Source organism: Corythoichthys intestinalis, chromosome 2 (genome assembly GCF_030265065.1).
Source record: "Corythoichthys intestinalis isolate RoL2023-P3 chromosome 2, ASM3026506v1, whole genome shotgun sequence".
NCBI classification, from domain to species: Eukaryota; Metazoa; Chordata; class Actinopteri; order Syngnathiformes; family Syngnathidae; genus Corythoichthys; species Corythoichthys intestinalis.
This window is the reverse complement of record NC_080396.1, coordinates 467,600-477,427: the sequence shown is the minus strand read 5'-3', so window position 1 is coordinate 477,427 and position 9,828 is coordinate 467,600. Positions and strand designations below refer to the sequence as shown.

The following is a 9,828-nucleotide window of genomic DNA, read 5'->3' as shown; positions in this document are numbered from 1 at the left end:
CATTTTTATTATTTCATATTCCATTCAGCACAAGACTTATTTGTCATGACCATGCCATTTATTTAGCAATTGGGGAAAATACTTGGATAAAAAGAATATCATGTAAAAATATTGAAGTAAAGAGACAGAAACAATGACATTTTGCCGCTCTCTTCGTCGCGTTTTCCTCGTTGTGAATAGTTCCCCCTCGATGGGCCGACTGGTCCTTCTCGAGCCATTTATATAGCTATTGGGGAAAAATACTTGGATAAAAAGAATATCCTGTAAAAATATTGGAGTAGAGAGACTGAAACAATGACATTTTGCCGCTCTCTTCGTCGCGTTTTGCTCGTTCTGAATAATTCCCCTTCAATGGGCTGAATAGTAAAACCGATGAGCCCAGTCTACCACTGACGTCATCCACCTGTTGGGGACGCTAAAGCCCTGTAATGGTAGGCGTGGCTAACCGGCAGATTAAAAGACTCATTTCTCGTCATCTGAGCTTTGCTAAATTGTTGTATATAGTCGAATCGTCTGAAAATATGATTCTAATTCACATAATAATGCCATTTAAGACTTTTTTCTCGTGTCGTACGCTCTTTAAGGACGAATAAAAGGAGTACCATCAAACTAGCAGTATAAGTTTGTAATATGAAACAGAAAAGGTTTTTGGGGTCATGAAGTTAAAGGTGAGACTTTAGAAAAGGAATTTTGTGACAACTTGTTTCCTACTTTACTCATTGGCCGTGATAGATGTCGAATCCAATCCATTTGACGCGTATGGAATGTTCATTCAGTGCCAGCCCTCCCAGTTGAAATGGATTTGACGCCTGCTAGCGATAAACTCAATTAAATTCACAAAAGAAGGATGAACGTGATCCTCAGTGACACCGACTTGCAGGATATGTTTGTAATGTGAAATTGAAGAGTGGAATACATTTTGGGGTCTTGAGGTTAAAGGTCACAGAATGCTGTAACATCCCATCCTGAAAGCAGTTTGAACCAAATATTTCAAATAGAAATGTTTACATTATTATATAATGTCTTCACTACATTTTCCATTCATTTTGCAATTCATTTGACAAATAAAGTGACTTTAACAATTATCTGGGTGACTCATCCCAAAGTTTTGGATACAGTTTCCTTCTTCCAATGATCATTTAGCTGGCATAAGCTATATTCATGAGCTATTTGTTCACAAACAGGAAGAGGTGGCACTTATAGGAGGAGCAATAGTGACAACCACCTCTCTGAATAAAAAATGAACAAAAAAGCAGGTAGGTCGTAAGGCCCCAGATGACACAAACTTGTGGTGCATAAGTAAAGTCGTGCATTCAAAACAATTGGAATTAGCAGTCCTCAACAAAACAGAGCCACAACCAGATTTTAAGCTAGCTTGATTTTGTCTATAAATAGCTTGATGAGTGCTTTTATGAAATTTGGCAGTTGCATTTTTTACTTTGGAGTAGCCCAATTACGATCTTCTTGTGTCGACAAGTGAAAAACAAAAGTACCTCTAAGTAGTCTGGTGTCATCCTGGAAATGATCACTGCTGAAACCTAAACATAAATATTCAACATTGAAAAAGTGACCTCTCACTTTGTAGTCAACACAAATGACAATGTAATGATGGCTTCTGGCATACCATTCATCTGTTCCAGTTTGATATGGGATGCGTATCATAGAAAAGCAAAGGAGTGGAAAAGTCGAGAGCCATATACTGTATTTTCATTGACCGGTGAGGCGTAAATATAGTTTTGTTTTTCCTTTTTTTTTCTTCCATGATATGGTGGCCATGTCAAAATCTGAAAATGTAACTTCACATGTAAAAAACAAATCATATAAAGTAAAAGGCACTCAAATCTGGCTGTTTGTTACCATTTCAGTTATTCAACCCCAAACAATACATCAGGGAACGCCCACTTTTTCTTCAGCAATTCTTGTTGTGACATGCCTTGCTTTCTAGTGCTGTGCTAACTAGGTAGCACATGTTGACAGAACAGTCACATGGCAACAACAGATTATGGATTGCATGCTCATTCTTTATGTTTATCTTCTGTTTGGAAAGTTTTGAATGGGAGGGGCCATTATAGGATGATTTATTAGTATCTCTTTTTGTTATTTCAACCTTTTCTGGATGGATTCGTGTCCAAAATGTGGTCTCTTACCATTTTATCGTCACTTCTTGTCATATTTCATAGCACCTTTAAACTGAACAAATTTGGACTGTGCGCCTTATACTCAGTAATAGTGCAGTAATTAGGTTTTATATAATACCACACAACTAAATCTTATCAACCTCCTTGCATTTGTATGCCACTCAACCCATATTAGGGCACCTCGCACTGAGGACGCATTCACTGCCCTTGGAATGATCCCACAAACAAGCATCATTAGCGACAGGCGGATGCGAGTAAAATGACGATGCCGCCAACGTGATGAGTCCATCAGAGATAGGCGGGAAATGGCGAAGGCGGGCGCGTCCTTCGGAGCCTGATGAGAGGCTTCCGGACTAAGGTGACGAACCAGGCACATGCACGAAGAGGTGGGTGGCGTGGCATGCAGTGAGGAAGAATTGGATCGAGACCATGAAAGGGATTCGTTGAGTTTCTTCTTAGCAATGCTCTTTGTACACGACCAAAAACAAATTGTATTACCGTAACCTTCAAACATAGTATAATTTGTAGTTTAAGGAAAGTCCAAACCTCATTTTTACTTAAAAACAATGTAGAGCTCTGGTGTCAAACTTGAAGCCCGGGGGCCAGATCCCTAGCCAGAAATCCTAACCCTAAATCCAGTCCTTAATGAAAGGAAGACCTCTGAATTCATAGAATATTGACCGTTTTCACTCTTTTAGAGATTTGAAATAAATCCTAAGACTCCAAAAAGATATTTTTCAATAATGATTAAAATCAAAAAATAAAGTCAAATCATTTAGGTTGTACCTCTGTAATTTCGGGGGGTGAATGTTAAGAGGAAATTAAAAAATAAAAACTAAAACAAAATTTTTTTCAAAATAAAAAAATAGCAAAGAAAAAAACCCCAAAAACTTTTTGGAATTGTTATATTTTTTAAAATTTAAAATAGGGCTGTCAAACGATTAAAATTTAAAATCGAGTTAATTACAGCATAAGAAATAATTAATCGTAATTAATCGCAATTCAAACCCTCTATAAAATATGCCATATTTTTCTGTAAATTAATGTTGGAAAGATAAGACACAAGACGGATATATACATTCAACATACGGTACATAAGTACTGTATTTGTTTATTATAACAAAAAATCAACAAGATGACATTAACATTATTAACATTCAGTTAAAGCGAGCCATGGATAGAAAGACTTGTAGTTCTTAAAAGATAAATGTTAGTACAAGTTATAGAAATTTTGTATTAAAATCCCTCTTAATGTTTTCATTTTAATGAAATTTGTAAAATTTTCAATCAAAAATATACTAGTAGCTCGCCATTGTTGATGTCAATAATTACACAATGCTCGTTCATAGTGCTGAAACCCACAGTCGCACCCAAGCGCCAGCAGAGGGCGACAAAACGCCCAAAAACACAAGTAACAAGTGCACATTACACTGTTCTGTCATTTTAATCTGTTTGAGCGCGGCATGTGCGTTAATTGTGTCAAATATTTTAACGTGATTAATTAAAAAAATTAATTGACGCCCGTTAACGCAACAATTTTGACAGCCCTAATTTAAGAGAAATTAAATTTCTAAATTATAATTAAAAAAGAAAAAAAGATATTTACGATCCCTAAAAAGATATATACATTAAAAAAGCAAAAAACAACAAACAATTATAAAATAAATAAGACTTCTTAAAATTTAAAAATAAAAATATATATACTGAAAAATACTATACAGTATTTGGACAATGTATCCAAATGATTCATCAACTATCAAAATGGTCATCGATTTACTTGATAATCAATTAGTTGCCCATTAACCGCGGTTAGCAGACACAATGGCCGCATAATTCTGATGTGATGATTTTGACACCTTTGAAAACAGAAACCTTCCATGGTCTCTATCCATCTACTCCCAGTCTGACAAAAATGCGTTCGTCCGTGTTTGCAACAGGACGGCATCTCCAGGAAACGCCGCCGCGCAGACACCGGCGACACCGAGCCGCGTGACACAATGTGACGGAGGGAGGAAGGGAGAGCTTACTTCCTGTGGGGATCAAGTCCCTGTCTGGAATGAAGAGTTTATACCCATAATGCTTCTCCAGCACGTCGGGCAGAATCTCCAGGGCAAAGCGCTCCTCCTCGCGGCTCTCCTGGCTCCACTGGTCGGGATCCACTTTTATGTAGGACAGGTAAGCGTCGTAGTCCTTGTTGTCTGGAAAATGGAAATTGGTCATTTCAAACGGATCGGACGTCTATCGCCGTCGACGGCCGCCTATTCGCCGCGCGACAGATGCGGAGACGACGCTGAAGAAGTACATAAGGTTGCGTTACCGGGAGGGCGCGCCGATACGGCGTGAACTCCGCGGTGAGCGGGGACGGAATATGTGCCGTGGCTCCGGGCCACATCGAGTTTGATGGACACTCAGTATGATAAACTTCCATGAAGTAAGAGGAATTTCTTAGTGATTGTGCAGTTTGCTTAGCCTCCATTCATATCCAATGGCAAAAACCTACCCACATGCTATGTCACACACATTCAAATATTCACAACTCCCATGGATTTTTAACTACGACCTGCAAAAAATATCTTCATTGGCGGTCCTTATTTTTGATTTGACAAGAAAAAAAAAACTTTGCTCTAAAATCGGGACAGTAAGGGACCCAGAAATGCGACAAAACGAACAAGAAATGGTGAAAAAAAACTCCAGGTAGCGATCCAAGAATGTCCCAAATTCCTCAGAAAGTGGGCCAAAATCAACAGAAATTGCCCAGATATAAATAGGAAGTGACCTAGAAATGTCACAAAATCAAAAAGGAATGATTAAAAAAAAACACAGGGAGTGATCCAGGAATGTCCCAAAAATCATCAGAAAATGTGACAAAATCTACAGGAAGCGGACCGGAAATGAACATGAAGTGATCCAGAAATGCCACAAAAGAAACACGAACCAACCAAGGAACAGGAAATCACTGGCAATACCACAAAATCAACTGGAGATAATTAAAAAAAACAACAACAACAACAAAATATCATGAAGTGGCATGCGAAAGCCCCAAAAGTGATCTATAAGTGCCCTAATATTATAAAGCAGCCAGTACTGCTTTTGAATCCTCATCTCTCTCAGTGCCATTGAGGGCGCTAGACGTCCGATGCATTTTGACCGTAAAATGGATTGGACATCTGGCGCGGTCAAAGGCAGCTAGCTCATGAGTTAACAAAGAAGTGACTGGAAATTGGCCCAAAATGAAAATCCACAGGAAGTAAGTGACCCAGAAATTGCAGTTTGTACTCCTTTTTAAGGAGTGGCACACAATGGCACCTAAAGAGCGTACCTCGCTGCCGTCGCGTCGCTTTCGACTCACCTCCGTCCAAATCCTCGCCGCCGAAGTGATTCCTGTAGAAGAGCATGAGCTCGATCCTGTAGCACTTGTACAGCGTCGCCAGGCAGACGAGCAGCATCAGGATGGCGCCGAGACCGCCGGCCAGTTCCACCGTGTACGTGAGCTCGGCTGAGAAGACAAATCCGTTTTTGAAGCCATTTCGGAGGACTACTGCACTCAGCTGAAAGCAGCCGTATGACTGAAATGAGTGGTGACATCTACATGACTTATAAATGAAAGTTCAAAAAATAATAGTGTTGCACCAATACCAGTAAAGGTAAGGGCCCAGATACGGCCTTAAAATCTATTGGCTATTACAAAGGAATAAAGTAACAATGCTGCTTGTCACTACAAAATCATGATGACCGTGACTGATTGCGAACCGATGACACTTTCTCTCGAGCATTGAGGGCAGATGTAGATACATACGTGATAGACTGAACGATAAAAATATTAAATATATTTTGGGGGGAGCTGATAGTTTTTTTTTTTCCCTTTTCAAATTCTTGAAAGACATTAAGTTTGTGTATAGATCAGGGTGGCGGCATTGGTGCCGGACATTCTTGTACACCTGAAAGTTGCTCCATATCCACCATTAATCAAATGAGAATTTTAACATGCCACCCGAAAGTGATTTATGTGGTAAATTCTGACATATAAAAACATTACTATTCAAGGCATATGCCAGACAGTACAAGAACTGTCTGAATTTCTCACATTTATAAGCATAAAGCCAACGAAAGAAGTAACGTAGCGGAGCCAAGTAAACAGCCGGTCGCAACTGGGAAGCGCAGAGGTGCCCATTACAAAAAAAAACGATGTACATAATGTACATAGTCAATTATGTTGTGTGAGCAACATAACCACATATGTTGCTCACACAACACAATTAACTATTTCTATTAAAAAAAAAAAAAAAAAAAAAATTGTAATGTACACACGTAGTTCATTATTTTTGTGTGAACAACATTTTTGGGTTATGCAGCTTACTGGCCTTTACAGATATAGAGCTTTGTTTCTGGGCCTGTATTTCAAATGGTGGTACATGTTAAATGCTTTACTTTTTCTATTATACACTGACCTTTGCGTCTATAAAGATGTTAGCTTTGTTAGAAGGAGGAACAACTGGAAAAAGCAGGCTAGCGAACTCGTGCCCTCTGTTAGCATAAGCGATTAGCACCTGAGCTAACATAATGTATTCATGTGGTATACAGTAATAGTGACACTGATTGTAGACTTAAGTATCAGATTGGGCGAACAAAAAAAACATTGTGGCCTTGAGAGCATTTTAAGTTTGTCCATTTATTGTTGTCACCCTGTCACAGCCATGATCGCAATTATTTTACATTCAAGGGAGTACGCAGTAATTTAGTACAACATTTTTGTATGTTTTCAAAAATCCTAATCATAAAATGATTGAATGATGAAGTTGGTCCAAAATAAACTATGAACTGAACTGCTTTTCTCCAAATTTGTGAACTGAACTCTACTTTACATGCAGAATGAACTTTATCAACGCTGGATTTTTCCAACATAATGTAAAATACCAGCAAAATCATAATTCCTGGCATTTGATTGGAAGACGAGGATTCCGGAATAAACTGCCACCGATAGCCATAAACATCCAATCTGTTAGGGATGGTTGCCAACGAACGATCACGTCTATTGCCGTCAACGGCAGGTAACTAGTTACGAAAGTTCTCCTTTGCCGATAAAGGAACAGGCAATCAATAACACTGTCCCGCCTCAACCTCCCTAAGGCTAGCGGCAATCCATTTGTCGCGCTTGCTAAATTACCGCAAGACAGTCACTCTGTTGTTACAATGGAGGCCTTTCTTTTCCACCAAAGCTTTGGGGAAAATAAAACAGAACTTAACTGACGCACTTTACCTTTTTTGACGATTTGGATGTTCGCATGTCGCCGACCGTTGCCGTTTTCCACGTAGCAAGTGTAGTTTCCCAGGTCGCTCTCCTCCAGGGAATCAACGGTAAGCGAGATGGCGACCTCCTGCTCCCCAAAGTGCTCTCGAATTGTCCTGGAGCAAAGCAAAAAGCGCTGCGTCAGCTACGACGAACGAAAGCCGATGTGAATCGGGTAAAGTAGCAGTAGATACAAAAAGCTTTGATTCCCTAGACCAGACATGTCCAAAGTCCGGCCCGTGGTCAAATTTCATCCGGCCCCCAGCCTGTGTCATAAAATCAATAATGTCTGGCCCGCACACAGACCTCATAAATTTGTCAGCAGTACTGCTACCAGCATATGAAGTAGCTTACACACTAAATGCTGCTCCTCATTTACCCACTAAAAGGCAGCAGCACTCTAAGCAACATTACCCCGCGTGACCATTTACTCCCAATTTTCTAAAATGGCGACAATCAAAAAAAAAAAAAAAAAAAAAAGGAGGTTGACTGCGACGGCCAACGCTTCAAGGATAGGTGAAAATTGGACTATTTCTTCACTAAAATACGCAATATGCAAATTGCCTCATTTGCAAAGAGACAGTCGCTGTTTTTAAAGAGTTCGATGTGAGGCGATATAACCTAACAAGACAAGCCGACATGTACGACAAGATTACAGGGAAGATACGTAGCGAGATATTGAAGCAACTTAAAGCTAGTTTAATTTTACAGCGGCAGTATTTCGCAAGAGATGAAAGAACGCTACAGAGGCTAGTTGCAAGATTTTGTGGAAATTATTAATTAAAAAAATGAAAATAAAGCAAATGTGACACACAGAATGGCTTGCTAAAATTTGCATAAATATATTGTTCTACGTAAAGGATGTCAGCCAAGGTCGGACCCCACATTTTTACCACACCGATTCTGGCCCCCTTTGCAAAAAGTTTGGATACCCCTGCCCTAGACTCATCATTAAGCGTAGCGGACGTTAATCCCTGTTTGACAAATGAATGCAAAAAGTCTGCTGCGCCGCGTTTGAGATTGTGGACGGCAGATGGCGTGATAGTGGACGTATGTCACCATCACATATTTTTGCACGAGTCTGAGACAAAAGTCTCCTGATTTGGAGGATCTGCCTTTACACAGTCTCAATGTGATTCACTCTAGCAATGCATTAAGGAGTGGGAACGTAAATATCTTGACATGTTAGCCATATAAAAGGGCTCTTTGTGCAGCAAAGTGGGGAAAAAAAACTTTAAAAAAAAAAAATTTTTTTTAATCCGTTATGCAGCACAAAATAAGGCTGCAAACAATTTTTGTTCAAGTATTCTATTTCAAATAAATGAATTTATATTTAAAAACTAGAAACTGCCATTTCTGGAGATATTGCGATGAGTGCTTTGCAGTGGTAAGTAAAGACCGAAGACAAACCCAGATGATTTGGGAGTCACTTCCGTTGATTTGGAGGGCATTTCAATATCACATCCATTTGATATGGGGACATTTCAGGGTCACTTCCTGTTGATATTAGGTCACTTCCTGTTGATTTGGGGACATTTCAGGGTCACTTCCTGGGCACACCGGAAAAACGCAGGGAATAAGCTGATTAATAATAAAAAAGTTGAGGAACAACATTGGAACAATAAAGGGGAAAAAGCTAGCATGAATGAATTAGCTACACTGTTACCTGCAAATCTGTTCATTGGATTACGGCACATCTTGTGAATATGTAATAAATCATGTGATGAAAATGTTACCATCGATGTGTAAAATGAGCTAATCAAGCCCTTGATATTTGATACTAAATCTGAAGGACAAATCTAATACTTGCTGCTCAGTGACAATTCTAAAACACACACATTAAAAAAATAATAACTCCGCACTACTCGAAGGGGTGTCAAAAAGTCATAATGAGACTTTATTAAAGTATGGATTTTGTTCATCCCCAAAAATGTCTTCCGGGAACAAATGTGTTCTGTGAAATCAATAAAAACGATGAGCTCAGAATTAGTCTTCTGGTGTTTTTTTTTCCCGGAGAAAGATGAAATATTTGGACATCATTTCCAGTGTTGCTTTCAAAAGTCATTCGGCGTCATATGACAGATGGCATTTGTGACTTCTGGTCGCTGCTTTCCAGCCACTAATAGGATTGCCAAAGCAAAAGACACCCTTGTTTTGGACAATTCATGTCTCATACTGTTCCTAGGTGAACAATAGCTGCTATATGCTTTTCCTATACAAGGGTTATACGAAGGACAATCCTCGTCCAATGTCTGGCCAAGCTTCACTTATTTGCCCTCTCTTTTGGAGTTGCTCCTGAACACACCACACTCCAGTGTGCTCCCAAGTGCTTGCTGCAACCCTATATATGTAGGTAATGTACTTTTTTCTTGTAATATTGCAACGTTTTCTTGCAAAATGAGG

The 9,828-nt window shown here is 39.3% G+C and overlaps 1 protein-coding gene across 2 annotated transcripts in view; it reads right to left on the bottom strand.

The window, feature by feature from the left end:
- Positions 1 to 9,828, bottom strand: part of LOC130906500 (interleukin-1 receptor accessory protein-like 1) — a 222,465-nt gene that overhangs the window by 12,236 nt on the left and 200,401 nt on the right. For both annotated transcript variants that reach the window (XM_057820917.1, XM_057820909.1), the window contains 4 exons: positions 7,396 to 7,541; positions 5,488 to 5,634; positions 4,166 to 4,336; positions 1,494 to 1,538 (listed from right to left, as the gene is read on the bottom strand). In XM_057820917.1, coding sequence (XP_057676900.1) covers positions 1,494 to 1,538; positions 4,166 to 4,336; positions 5,488 to 5,634; positions 7,396 to 7,541 — 509 coding nt within the window. The remainder of the gene's footprint in view (positions 1 to 1,493; positions 1,539 to 4,165; positions 4,337 to 5,487; positions 5,635 to 7,395; positions 7,542 to 9,828) is intronic.